The 15,003-nt window shown below is 45.5% G+C and overlaps 1 protein-coding gene across 1 annotated transcript in view; it reads left to right on the plus strand.

The window, feature by feature from the left end:
• Positions 1–1,239: 1,239 nt before the first annotated feature.
• The window catches only part of RNF150 (ring finger protein 150), a 273,247-nt gene continuing 259,483 nt past the window's right edge, over positions 1,240–15,003 (plus strand). Inside the window, exon 1 of the mRNA XM_086346604.1 lies at positions 1,240–1,729. Coding sequence (XP_086202730.1) covers positions 1,240–1,729 — 490 coding nt within the window. The remainder of the gene's footprint in view (positions 1,730–15,003) is intronic.

Below are 15,003 nucleotides of genomic sequence, written 5' to 3' on the forward strand. Positions count from 1 at the left end.
TCGAGGCATGGTGTTGGAAGTACCTGGCTACCAACTAAAGTTACCCATTGGCCCTAGGATGGGTCATTAGGGAGTTCCCTGCAGTTCCTTCTGCAAACGGATAAGTTTATCACTCACACACACACACACACACACACACACACACACACACACACACACACACACTTCTCTACATTTAAGATGCAGGAGTTCGCTGCAGTTCCTTCTGCAAACGGAAAAGTTTCTCTCTCTCACACACACACACACACTTCTCTACATTTAAGATGCAGGAGTTCGCTGCAGTTCCTTCTGCAAACGGAAAAGTTTATCACACACACACACACACACACACGTCTCTACATTTAAGATGCAGGAAGTTGTTCCTGTCCTCCTAGGTCTAGGGATCGCTTCCTCCTTTGGCCTCCACCTGGACCAAGTCGCAGAGTGGGTGGAATTTGAGACCCGGCAGGGGTCGCTGCTGCCCATAAAGAGAGAACCGGGGAAGCGTGGCAAGAGAAGCCTAGAATCTTTGACATCACACTAAGCTCCTCCTTGCACGCACACAGTAGACACACACAAACATATACAGACACACGCACGCACACACACACTGACCGCGTAGTCTTCTCTCTGCCGGCTTGCTCCCGGTACCCCCGAGCCGGCCCCTCCCGCGACAAGTGTGTGCTGGGCGCCGCCGGCGAGGAGCCGAGTGCCGGCAACCGAGGGACCCGGCGCGCAGCAGTGGCGGCCGCCGCACCCGCAGCCGGACCCGTTCGCCCCAGCGCTCGGCGACGGCGACCGGGACACCTCGCCGGCACCCCGGTCTCCGAGCAGCCGCGCCCGTCCCCGCCCGGGCTGCAGGGCGCCGGGCCGCCACCCCGCACGCTCCCGGGCCCCCTGCCACCCTTATGCCAGAAGGAGAAGCCGGGCGAAGGAGCAGGACGCTCGGCAGCCGGACTCCGCCGCAAACCCTGAGCGCCCCCTCCGCCCGCGCCCCTCCGGCGCCCGCGAAGCGAGATGCAACCGCCACGCTCCGGCTGAAAGGGGAAGGGGCCGGCGCCATCCTCTCGCTCCGAATTCTGTCTCCGCGGCGGCTGCGCGTCCCGGCCGCGGCCCCCCGGGCCCGGGAGTGAGCAGAAGCAGGAGGAGGAGGAGGAGGACAACGACGAGCGGCCGGCCCGGGGTTGGCCGGGGCTGGGGAGGAGGGACGGCGCGGGGGGGAGCGCGCGGGGGGCGGGGAGGGGGCCCCGGCGGATAAAGATGGCAATGTCTCTCATCCAAGCGTGCCGCAGCCTGGCTCTCTCAACATGGCTGCTTTCCTTTTGTTTCGTGCATCTGGTGTGCCTGGACTTCACCGTGGCCGAGAAGGAGGAATGGTACACAGCCTTCGTGAACATCACCTACGCCGAGCCCGTGCCGGACTCCGGGGCCGGGGCGGCGGGCGGCGCCACCACCGCCGCCGAGCTGCACACCGAGAGGACCGAGTGCGGGCGCTACGGGGAGCACTCGCCCAAGCAGGACGCCCGCGGGGAGGTGGTCATGGCCAGCTCGGCCCACGACCGTCTGGCCTGCGACCCCAACACCAAGTTCGCCGCCCCGGCCCACGGCAAGAATTGGATAGCCCTCATCCCCAAGGGCAACTGCACCTACAGGGATAAGATCCGGAATGCGTTCCTGCAGAACGCCTCCGCCGTGGTCATCTTCAACGTGGGCTCCAACACCAACGAGACCATCACCATGCCCCACGCAGGTAAGCGGGCTCAGGGCGGGCTCGGGGCGGGGGCGGGGAGCCCAGGGCGGGTGGAGGCGCCGAGAAGGATCCAGCGCCTGCCTCCTCGCTCCTTTCTGGGAAGTCTGTGCTTTGCTAAAGACGCGTCTCTGCTGCCTAGACCTACTAAGTTTCGCTCTGCGTCACTTCGTGGGATTTGCAAAGAAGAGAGGACTCACTGCATTGTGGGGACCAGGGAGTACGTTCCACTTAACACAGAGCCACTCGGACAGGGGTTGGCCGAGGGGGCCTAACTTTTCCGAGGAGGATCTGGAAGGTGGGGTGTGAGGGGGAGGAGGGGGCGGGCAGGGCTCGGATGTTGCTCTGGGCTTAGTGACTGGCCTCGCATCTGTTTGGGACCCGGAGATCTGATCTTGAATGTGTGCATCAGGTGTACTCCTGATGCCGGCGTTTCTGTATCAGGAGGGAGGTAGGATTACTGATGCTGGCGCTCGCCACCGCCAACTTGCTCAAGTCGGGTTTCAGGGTTTCAGCTCTTCGTGGGAGATAAAGAGTCCACCCCCCACCCCGCGCCACCCGCTGGGTTGACGCACGTCATAAATAATACTGAAAATCCGGTGCTCTGCCAAGCTGTCATCCGGACAGCTTGACAGGCGGGCACGATGGTAAATGATCAACAATCCTTCACAAGCCAACAAGAGCATAGTGGCCATAAAGTTATGCCTACTTTTCTAGTATTGCAATCCTTGCCCCCGGCTTGGGAGGTTAAGTATACTGAACATTTCCTTTAGGGCGAAAAGGAGATTTCACGGTAGAAATAATGTTTTCGTAAAGATCGCCGGGTGCCCAGACTGGAAATCCATGACGGCCCTAAGACGCACTATTTCTCCGTGTGCCTGACATAACAGTGCTTCCTTGGTAGAAACAGCAAAGTCCTCTCCAGGTTTGTTAGCAAAAGCAGCTCATTTTAGCAGCTTTGCCTCCTTGAGTTCAGGGTTACTTCTTGTTTCTGTGCGCCCCTAGAACCTTGCCCCCTCTTTGCCAGAAGCTGGGTTTGAGGCTATGGCATCAGGGAGGGAGTAAGAGGGAGTGAAAGTGGCAGATGAATTTTCTTACTGGAGTCACCGGATCAAAGACATTATTAAAATCTGGCTTTTAAAGAAATTAAACAGTTATGCTTCTGAAATGGAGTAGCAGGCTTTGGCCACATTGGGGAAGGGATGCATTCTTCGGGGACAAGTTTTCATTCACAGAGCTCCTGTCACCTATTAGGGAAATATACCGTGGGTTTGCCCCTGGTGGTCAACATCAGCTGTTACAGACAAGGAACTTAACCCTGCTGCTAACAGGTGGGGTGGGGAAGGTTCCGGAGAAGGCAGTGGCACCCCACTCCAATACTCTTGCCTGGAAAATCCCATAGATGGAGGAGCCTGGAAGGCTGCAGTCCATGGGGTGGCTGAGGGTCTGACAGGACTGAGCTACTTCACTTTCACTTTTCACTTTCATGCATTGGAGAAGGAAATGGCAACCCACTCTAGTGTTCTTGCCTGGAGAATCCCAGGGACGGGGGAGCCTGGTGGGCTGCCGTCTATGGGTTCGCACAGAGTTGGACACAGTACTTCTAACTCAGGGTGAAAAATAATGCAATGCATGAATGAATGAAGGGGAGGAAGAGGCAGTTAACTTCTTTAAAAAGTTAATATAGAACATTGAGGACCATTTGATATACTTTATTGAGCTCAACAGTTTTGTAGGTGAAAAAGATTGTACTTTGAGCTTGAATCATAAGAGCCCTGTGTAAACTTTATGATAGTCGAGGATTTGGAGGACTGTGGAAGAGCATTTTAAATCATGTAAAAGATCTTGGGAAACACATTTAATATCTAAACCTCAATGAGGAGAGCATGAAGGAGGGGTTTTTGTTTTTGTTCTTCACCTCAAGAAGATTGTTAGTCGCCTTTGCAGGATCCTTTAAGCATGTCTCTTTTTGCATGTGCGTGAAATCGGATTCTTCAGCTTCAAACACAAAGTTAAGAGGCATCATTTGTTTCTGTCTAAAAAGAACTGCCAACACACTAGATCAATTAATGGCTCATCTGTTTTTATAGGAAGCAGTGAGCGGATTTTCCACACAAAATGATGCTTGACTAAGATATAGTGGGAATAAATAAAGGCCTTGGTAGTAGTTTGAAATTTAGACTAAAAAAAGTCAAGGAGATTTCTATTAGCTGTTCTGTTTCCAAAAATGCATTTACATTGTCACTGCTAAGAGCCATGAGAATTCCATATTATCATTTGATGTATCGCCACATTAGGGGACTGGATTCACTTTAGTCAGCGATTGCATTGATGGCTGCTAAAGTCTCATTATGAGGAGATCTGTGACCTGGTAGCTTGGCAAACCTTTCACTTTTAACTTCTTCTGCCTGAACCTGAACCTGTGCCAGCGCTGCTCTGGCTGTCAGTGTGTTACACTTACTCGAGAACCTGAAGGCTTTACTTTTTCTAGTTGAATTCAGAATTCTGACTCAGTTGTATCTTAGGAAACGTAACTTAGGTGTATGTTTTAGATCAAATATTCTTATTTTGTGAACATGGGATGCAGTATACCAGATGTTCCTTACGTTTGTGAACTTTTTGGTTCAGTCTCTAAAAAGTGAACATCAGCTTTACATTAAAAAAAAATTCTCACCTCTTCTCCAGATCCTTTATTTTTGGCACTGATCACTTTCAGGTGAGGAGAAAGTCTGAATTTAGTGTTATGCAACCCATCATGTAATATCTGTGAGTTTGGGGTGATGTGACACCAATACACCCACTGTCTTGAAATTCAGTTAAATGGAAGTCATTTTCCCTTTCCCTTTCCATAGAGCCTACCTTTCTGCTTTTTCTTTACTGGCTTATGATTTTGGGTTTCTAACACTTCTGCAGTTATGGTTTTCTCATTCACAAAGACCCAAATTTTCCTGGGATAGGTTAGTAGCTTTAGTTTGTAATCAGTTTTAAAAATCTCTTTAAAATATTACTGCTTCCTTGAGAGAGAGTTTATGTATCACAGAATTCACTCTCTCTATATATGTATATATATATTAAAAATTGGGGTATAGTTGCTTTACAATGTTGTATTAGTTTCTGCTATACAACAAAGCGAATCAGCCATAAGTATACATAGATCCACTCCCTCTTGAGCCTCTCCCTACCCTCCCATCCCACCCCTCTAGGTCATCACAGAGCACTGAGCTGAGCTCCCTGTGCTGCACCGCAGCTTCTTCCTAGCTATCTATTTTACACAGGCTAGTGTGCATATGTCCATCCGACTCTCCCAATTCATTCTTCCTCCTCACCCCTGTGGCCGACTTAATGGCTTTTACTCTATGGACAGAACTGTAGAACCCTCACAACTGACTCCAAAAGGAAACCCCACATCTATTGGCTTTTACTCCTCATTTTACTCTCTAGTCCCCCAGTCCTATTTAACTACTAATGTCCTTTCTGTCTCCATGTGCCTAGTCTGGACATTTCATATGAGTGGAATCAAGTAATATGCTTTTTCTGTAACTGACTTCTTTCACTTATCTTAATGTTTTCAAAATCTGTCAGTGCTGTGGTATGTATCAGTACTACACTGCTTTTTGTTGCCAAATAACATTTCTTTGTATGTATATACCACATTTTAATGGACATGAGTTTGAGTGAACTCCAGAGTTGGTGATGGACAGGGAGGCCTGGCATGCTGCAATTCATGGGGTTGCAAAGAGTCGGACACGACTGAGCGACTGAACTGAACTGAACTGAACCACATTTTAAAAATTCATCAAATAGTGGATGCTTAGTTTCTTTCTACTTTTTGGTTATTGTACATAATGCTGCTGTGAACATTCATATAGAAGTTTGTGTGTGGACGTTTCTTTTGGGTACATATCCAGGAGTGAAACCTCTGGGTCGTATGGCAACTGTCTGGTTTAACCTTTGGAGGAGCTGTAAGATTGTTTTCCAAAGAAACACCATCTCACATTTCCACCAGCAGTGTAGGAGTGTTCCAGTTTCTGTCCGTCTTCATCAGCGCTTGTCATTCTCTTTGATTTTGCCCATCCTGGTGGTTGTGAAGTAGTGTCTTCATTGCCATTTTCCTTTGCATGTCCCTGATGACTCAGTTCAGTCTCTCAGTCGTGTCCAACTCTTTGCGACCCCATGAACTGCAGCACGCCAGGCCTCCCTGTCCATCACCAACTCTGGAGTTCACTCAGACTTACGGCCATCGAGTCAGTGATGCCATCCAGCCATCTCATCCTCTGTCGTCCCCTTCTCCTCCTGCCCCCAGTCCCTCCCAGCATCAGAGTCTTTTCCAGTGAGTCAGCTCTTCGCATGAGGTGGCCAAAGTACTGGAGTTTCAGCTTTAGCAACATTCCTTCCAAAGAAATCCCAGGGCTGATCTCCTTCAAAATGGACTGGTTGGATCTCCTTGTAGTCCAAAGAGTCTTCTCCAACACCACAGTTCAAAAGCATCAATTCTTCAGCGCTCGGCTTTCTTCACAGTCCAACTCTCACATCCATACATGACCACTAGAAAAACCATAGCCTTGACTAGACGGACCTTTGTTGGCAAAGTAATGTCTCTGCTTTTTAATGTGGTATCTAGTATATCTAGTATGCTATCCCTGATGACTAGCAGTTACTTTTTTGCATGTGTGTTCAGTCACTCAGTCATGTCTGACTCGTTGTGATACCATGGACTGTAACCCATCAGACTCCTCTGTCCATGAGATTTTCCAGGCAAGAATACTGGAGTGGCTTGCCATTCCTCCTCCAGAAGATCTTCCTGACCACAGATTGAACCTATGGCTCCTGCAGTTCCTGCATTGGCAGGTGGATTCTTTATTGCTGAACCACCTGGGAAGCCCCAGAGTTACTTTTTAACATCATCTTAATTCTTTCTCTGGTGGCTCAGTGGTAAAGAATCTGCCTACAATATTGTAGCAGGAGATGTGAGTTTGATCCCTGGGTTGGAAAGATCTCCTGGAGGAGGAAATGGCAACCCACTCCAGTATTCTTGGCTGGAAAATCTCATGGACAGAGGAGAGCCTGGCAAGAGTCCATGGGGTGCAAAGAGTCAGACACGACTTAGAAACTAAGCAATTCTTTCTCTAGTTTTCATTTTGCTCCTACCCCCCTTGCTCACCATTATTTGTTTTCTTCAGCTCATTCATGTTTTGTCTTAAAGAAGAAAGGAGGTTAGTAAATAATAAGAGATCTACCTCTTTCAGTTGGGAAGGGAAAAAAAAGCCCATGGACCAGAGACTCTTTATGCCCCCTCTCAAAGAATATGAGGAACTGCATCTTTGGTGCTTTAGAGCTCCTCCCCATGTTTGCTTTGAGAGAGCAATAGGAGGGCTTGCCTGAAAAGCTGTGTAGGAATGCAGCCTCCATCAGAGAGCTCCAGAACTACTCTGCCAGGTACAGGAAAAGGCAGCCAGGCCCAAATGACCTCCTCGGAGCTGCTCAGATGCCTGTGAAACTTGAAGTATACTCTGAGGGAAGTGGTGTCAGCAATTTCGAGAGGCTGTATTGAGTGAGAGTCACTCAGTTGTGTCCAACTCTTTTTGACCCCATGAACTGTTAGCCCGCCAGGCTCTTCTGTTCATGGGCTTCTCCAGGCAAGAACACTGGAGGAGTTTTCCATTTCCTTCTCCAAGGGATCTTCCCAACCTGGGGATCAAACCCAGGTCTCTTACACTGTAGACAGATTCTTTACCATCTGAGCTAGCAGGGAAGCCCAGAGGCTGTTTTGGGAAGTGGTAAATTAGGAATGCCACCTCATGCGAAGACTTGACTCATTGGAAAAGACTCTGATGCTGGGAGGGATTGCGGGCAGGAGGAAAAGGGGACAACAGAGGATGAGATGGCTGGATGGCACCACCGACTCGATGGATGTGAGTCTAAGTGAACTCCGGGAGTTGGTGATGGACAGGGAGGCCTGGCGTGCTGTGATTCATGGGATTGCAAAGAGTCGGACACGACTGAGTGACTGAACTGAACTGAACTGAAGTTAGGAATGTGGCCTCTCACCAGCCCCTTGAGTTTGTGTCCTGGCTCTGCTATTTTCTCACTGTGGATCTTTGAGCAAATTAGCCTCTCAAGAACTCAGTTTCCTCATTTGTGAAATGGGGGAGCCTCAGGTGGTGGCTATGGACATTAAATGAATTCATAGGTGTACAGTGCTCGTGTCTGTAGCTGGCAGGAGCTGTCAATGCGTGTACCCTTATAGGCATTGTGAATGGTGACAGGAACCACTCCATGGGTTCCCAGACCCCCAGAGGCTCACAGTGGCCCTGGCAGCCTTAGTAAAGAGCTCTTCATTCACCCTCTTCTGCTTTAGATGTCAGAGCTGCCATGCCAGTTTCTCTCTGTGGTTTCTATGACTTGAGACCGAGTGTCCCAGCTCCTGTTGATGGTGGGCGAACATTTGAGAATTTTCCTCCTATAATTGTGCTTTCTCGTGACTTAAATTAAAGCCTCATCAGAGAAATACGAGATGTACCTATGTATGGTTTGTATATATTTATATGGTGAACATTGGTATATCTGTAAGTGAGTGGAGGCGGTGAGTGTCCGAGTTATATGTTGGAGAAATCATGCATTTTCTTTTTAACTTTTTTGAAGAGTGTGTTTGCTATGTTTTTGTCTTTTCCTAGTACACAGTTAAAGGGAAAGGAGAAAACTAAGCATCTAGTCATCTAGGAAGAACTGTTGAGAGACTGGATTCCTAGTAATAACCTAGAGAGGGAGGGAGGGAGGAGATGGTTGAAGTAACCATCTGAAAAACAAGCTCAGCCGTTGGTGAGGAGGAGCCCAGAGTGGGGTATATCTCAATGTATTCTAGGGCCTTCTCCAAGGTTGGAGGAAAAAATGTAGGAGATTTATTGAGGCTCTTTCCTGTGTAGGTGGGTGCTAAGATTTTAATGTGTGGGTCCATGCTACATTTACTGTAAGTGTGGAAGCCTTCCTTTACAGCCTCTGTAAAGTAATTAGCTGCTTGAATTTATTGCAGAGCTCTTATTTTTAGGATATCTTTGTGTTGTTTTGTTTTACATTTTCCTTTAAGTAATACGTTTACCCCTCTTCAGCATATGGTAGCCCTCTCTCTGGGTAGTAATAATACTGCCTGTGTGCTGCTTACTCTGTGTCAGGCATGTTGTAAGCACTTTGTGTATCAGTTCATTTAATTCCCACAATCACGCAATCAACGCTGAGCTATAGGTACTGTTCTTAGCTGTCTTTCATCAATCAGGAAACTGAGGTTTAGACAGAGGAAGTGACTTGATCATGCAGGTAGTAAGTGATGGAGCCAGGCTTACAAACCTGAGCGGTCTGTCTCCTGACTCTGTGCTTGTAGCTGCTGCTCAAACCCTACAAACTAGCTGTGGACAGTGGTGACTTCATAGTGGAGACAGGAAGTGATCTAAAGCTGATTCTCATTTCTGAATACTCCAGCACATCTATCAGCCCAATACACATGGCCTTGCAGACTGCATTTTTGTGACGGGAGAGATGGGATTTTGTGCTGGGGCTGCCCTCCTCCAGAGCAACCTCTGATTAACCATTGGCTTTGATCCGTCACTTTCAATCCAGGGCCTCAGGTTTCTCACTTATAAATAGAGAAGTTTGGATTCGTTGCATGTCAAGAGCTATTTGAACACCGCAGTTTATTCCTTATACATTAAAAAAACCAGGATACTTTTACGAAAAATCACATTTCTGACTCCTCATGAGATCTGATGACAGGGCACAGTGTCTGGGCAGAGAAGTGACTGGCCGTTTAGGTGAACAGTGTGCCCGTTATCTGGCCCAAGGCCCCATCACTGTGGATGTCCTGGCTCTGGGCCTGCCCTGCTCCTGTGTGCCCCATGCCTCAGCTCTGAGACTCATGTATTTGGAGCCTCAGCTTTATGGAGACAGACCAGGACTAGTGAGGAGAAGTTATAGAACGCAGACTTGGTTAAGCAAAGGAGAAGAAGCAGTTTATAAAGTTAGAGCTGTTGAGCGATGGAAGAGGTTTTCTTGGGAGGTGAAACCTTCTCTTGCCTTCAGGTGGGAGCTGAACACAGGATTTATGCCCAGGTTCCGATGGGGGTGACCGAAGGGTTTTCCCAAGCCTGAGAGCCCCTGATGCTCTATCATTTCTATATTTAAACTTCTTAACGGCCTCAGTTTCCATTTCATTCCCTCTTAAGCTACATATGGAAAAGTTACCATTTATGCCTGGTCTTAATCTCCCAGGCCAAAAGAATCCCATCCGCCCTACTTAGTATTTTTGTCTTTATTTGGTGCTCAACTGTACTTCTTCACCTGTCTCTCTGCTGGCAGGTGGATACCCTATAGCCAGAAATTCCAGACTCTGTTATTAAAAGCCATAATTTAGTGTCAGTGTTAAATAACATTATTAGCAATGTAACTTAATATGATCTGGGCATTTCAAGAAACTGTATGGTTTGTTTACTCCAGATCATAAAATCCTGTCTTTACCTTTTAATCTTTAGTAAGAATCCTGTCTTCATCTCTCCCAATGCTTCTATTCTTAAAAATCCCCTGGCTTCTCAAAATGGAAGGAATTTTATAACTGTGAAATTTGGAAAGGTTCATAAAGAGCCTCGTGCTTTATAACTCATTCTTCTAGTTTCTTAGAAAGGAATGATTATGCTTCTGATGCAATGCAAATGTGTTTAGAAACCAGTCTCAGCTTTTGAAAAAGAAGCCCTTGACCATAATTGTTGGATTTTTTGGACATGAAACTTGGTGCATAAAGAGCTTAATATTTTGATAGCCCCTGAAAGTCTTCAGTTTATCCTCAGAAGAGATACTTCACTTTGTATATACTCAAAGGAGGACCTCCACTTACTACCGAGTGACTGAAATGATATGCTGAAATTCTGTGTATTTTATCATGTAAATTGAGTTGCTAAATTTGAATTAATCTGAATAGAATTTGACTTTCATTTTATGTCAGCTCTGGAGGGTTTTGTTGGTAATATAAAACCAGAGAAATAAAACTGCCTGTGCTGTGTGATTGTTCTTCCACTAAGCTGCGATAACAGTGGTTCTATTAAATGGAAACCTTGTCCATAGGTGTACTATAATCTTTTATTTTAAGCTGTGAGAGGTTAATCACTTGGCAGTTTAACTCATGATAGGATAAGTGTGCTTCATAGATTGAAATAAAAATATTAACGATTATGATTTGATCTAGTTCTTTTATTTTTCTATATGAGAGGAAAATTAAATTTCTTTTACTGCCTCAAAAGCATTGTTTATACGTTTATTTCTACTGGTATCATTTTTTAAAAAATCTTATCTATTCCATGATATAGCAGTATTTAGAAAATCATTTTCAGTAGAGATAAGAATCATTTGCCATAAAATTAAAGCTTATATGTTGGATTGTTAGGCTTTTCTGTATTTGATGTAGGAACATCTTTTCCCACATCTCCTGTGTCTCCTACGTTGCTGGTGGATTCTTTACCTTCTGAGCCTTCAGGGAAGTCCCATATTTCATGATAGAGATTTGAAAAAGAAGTGCTTTTGCATTAAATGTGTGGCTAGTTCATGTCCAGGCAAAACTATATAATGAGCATATATATTAGGCGAGATCCAGGAAATACTGTCTTTCTTAACCAATTCAGCCTGGTATCTCTCCATCATAACTTTTTTCTTAACACACGCAATCTGCCAGTAAGCACTATTGAAAAGGAGGATTTGAGATTTTTCAGAGGTCTTGTCAGTGTACAAATGCCTTTTTTCTCCCATAAGCGTTTTCCCTGATCCTCATTTTCTTCAGAAGCTATTCATCTGACCATTCTGTAGCCATGAACTGATTATACCTACATGTAATTCCAAGTGACCCAAAGAATGGTGGAAAAGAAAAGATGTTTTCCCCTCTCTTTAGTAAAGTGTTTCCTCCTTTATTTACCAAGGTGCATGAAATGTTCTTCCTCCCAGATAAGCAGGACTGGCTGCCTCTCTAAGGCCCCTTCTCCATGACCTCATCACTAAGGCACTCCCTAGCTGCTCAGTTTGGAATGGCAGCATCCCTCCCCCTCCTCCCCCAGCACATGCTGCTCTTCTCCCGGCTTCATTTTACTTACGCTTAGCGTGTCTTCTCCCACCAGAATGTAAGGGCCACAAGAAGGAGGGCTTTTAGACGCTTTTGGCTCATGGTAAAGTTCCAAAGCCTAGAATGATCCCTGGTGCATGGAAAGTGCTCAGTAAACCTTAAGATCTGTTAAATAAGACTGGAAAGATGGACTCTCTTAACATGCTGCTCTCATTTCATGAAAAAATATTCTATGACACTAAAATTTTTTTTCTTAGCTTTTAACTTGTATAAATGAGGTCAGGGAGATTCTAATTTGAGTTTCCTGTTAAAAATGATGGAGTCATCTTGTAGAATATGACATGAAGTGAGTGCCGGGTTCATGCCCTCATCTCAGGAGAAAAAAGACATACTAGTAACAAGCAAAAGGATCAGGGCATACAAAAATGTTGTAATCAAATACAAATCTGTGCATATGTTTATTGTCCTATAGCTTTAATATCCATTTGTATATGTATATATTTTAAAATGAAAGACATATCCCTTGTAGAAAATTTTGGAAATATAGGACATTTAAAAAGAAAGGAAGATAACCATCAATAACTCAACTACTCACTCAGCTCTAGTGTTTTTTCACTTTGTGGTTACATATTTCCCTTTACCAAACTGGGAATATATTACATGTGTTTTTATAGCTTTTTAAAATTTAAAGGCACATGTTGAAACTTCCTTGATGTTTGCACTTTGCCCCTACCTAAACAGAACTGCTGTAGAATCTTTATGTGCCTAAAAATGGGTGTATATTCATGATTCTCTTAGGTCAAGTGCCTGAATATGGCACTAGTAAGTCAAAGGCTATTCATGTGCAGACATAGAGCTTTTTTTTTTTAAGCCTGTCTAGTGATGTCTTCCAGAGAAGGCAATGGCACCCCACTCCAGTACTCTTGCCTGGAAAATCCCATGGGCTGAGGAGCCTGGTAGGCTGCAGTCCATGGCGTCGCTAAGAGTCGGGCATGATTGAGCGGCTTCACTTTCAGTTTTCAATTTCATGCATTGGACAAGGAAATGACAACCCACTCCAGTGTTCTTGCCTGGAGAATCCCAGGGACGGGGGAGCCTGGTGAGCTGCTGTCTGTGGGGTCGCACAGAGTCGGACACGACTGAAGCGACTTAGCAGCAGCAGCAGCAGTGATGTCTTCAGTTACATGCTCGCTCCCTAGAATGGCTCTCCTTTGAAGACGAAAGAGTATCTGTCAGCTGAATCTGTCAGAATGAACATTGGTGCTGTTGCAAGACCCTGGCACAGCTTTCTGCATCACTCTGCTCCAAGCTGGACTAGCTTGACAGTCAGGGCAGAACACAGAAGGTGGAGAATTAAAAGAGAAGTAAAGCCTCGGTGACAGAACCATCAGGATTGCGGTTGGTGACGCCCTCACTGTCCCTTCCGTTCCTCCATCTCTGGGCTAAGTGCAAAGTGAACAGGGTATTAGGAAACTCGCGTTTCAGTTGTGGTTCTGCCTCAAATTGGCTTTACCGTTGGCAAGTCACTTCCCCCCTCTGGATCTCATTTTCTTTCATTTGAAAGTGATAAGCAGGAGGGTCCCAGAGGGGAATTTGGTTTGGATCAGTGCTTCTCCATCCTGGCCACACATTAGAATCTTCTGGGGAGTTTAAAAATGACTCCTAGGTCCCACCTGCTGAGATTCTGATGTAATTTGTCTGGTGGCGGGAGGGGACTCTCCAGATGATTCTGATGGGCCACCAGGGTTGACAGCCACCACCGTGGGTGAATGTAGAATCTTCCTCAGGTTCTCCTATCCCATGGTTCTGCATGTATTTAAAGAAACAGTGCTTTTTCCTTTGACCATATAAAATCCTTACATGAAAGAAGGACTTTTAAAATTTACTGATTGCCACTATGGAAGTTCCTTAAAAAACTAAAAATAGAGCTGCCATATGATACAGCAATCCCACACCAAGCATGTACCCAGAGAAAACCACAATTTGAAAAGTTACCACGCACCCCAGTGTTCACAGCACTGTTCACAGTAGCCAAAACATGCAAGCAACCTGAGTGTCCATCAACAAATGAATGGACAAAGACAACGTGGTGTATATATATACACAATGGAATATTACTCAGCCATAAGAAAAGAATGAAATAATGCCATTTGCAACAATATGGATAGACTTAGAGACTAGCATACTAAGTTGTGAAATAAGACAGAGAAACACAAATATCATATAATATCACTTATATGTGGAGTCTAAAAAAATAATACAAATGGGCTTATTTATGTAACAGAAACAGGCTCACAGACATAAAAAACAAATTTATGGTTACCGAAGGGGAAAGGTGGGGAGGGGTGATTAGTTAGGATATTAGATTTACATATGAACACTGGTGGCTCAGTGGTAAAGAATCTGCCTGTCAGTGCAGGAGACCCAGGAGACATGGGTTCGATCCCTAGGTCAGTAAAATCTCACGGAGGAGGAAATGGCAACCTGCTCCAGTATTCTTGCCTGAAAAATCCCATGGACAGAGGAGCCTGGCGGGCTGCAGTCCATGGAATTGCAGAGTCGGACACAGCTGAACAGCTGAGTACACAACTGCTCTATATGTAAAAGATAATCAACAAGGACCTACTGTATAGCACAGGGAACTCTATATTCTGTAATAACCTGTATGGGAAAAGAATCTAGAATAAATAAATGTATGTGTATAACTGAATCATTTTGCTGAATATCTGACACAAACACAACATTGTAAATCAACTATACCAATATAAAATAATTTTTTTAGATAGCTAATAGTATGTACAGTTACATATCACCTCAAGACATGATTTAGTGACTCACTAAAAATCACCAGAGTTTGGAGAGCAGCTCAAAGAGAAACAAATGGCAAACTTGGCAAGTGCACAAACTTTTTTAACACAGTCAAAGTGTATACAATAATGAATCCGAAATTATTAGACATTTTAATTGAGTTGGGTGATATTTTGTTGATGTGCTAAATGTTCATTATCTTGGAGGTAGGTCTCTGGCCAAAGAGTTAACAATACCATGATATTTTCCCCAAATAGGAAGGACCCCAGTTTGCTCATCAAAGTTTGGGGGATAGTATAGGGTGATGGTGAAAAAGGTGATTCTGGTACCCAGTTGACCTGAACCAATTGCCTGCGAGACAGAAAGCAACATATGGCTC

This window comes from Bos grunniens, chromosome 17, assembly GCF_055505025.1.
Source record: "Bos grunniens cultivar Pamir isolate PY7600 chromosome 17, Bosgru_T2T1.0, whole genome shotgun sequence".
Lineage (NCBI taxonomy): Eukaryota > Metazoa > Chordata > Mammalia > Artiodactyla > Bovidae > Bos > Bos grunniens.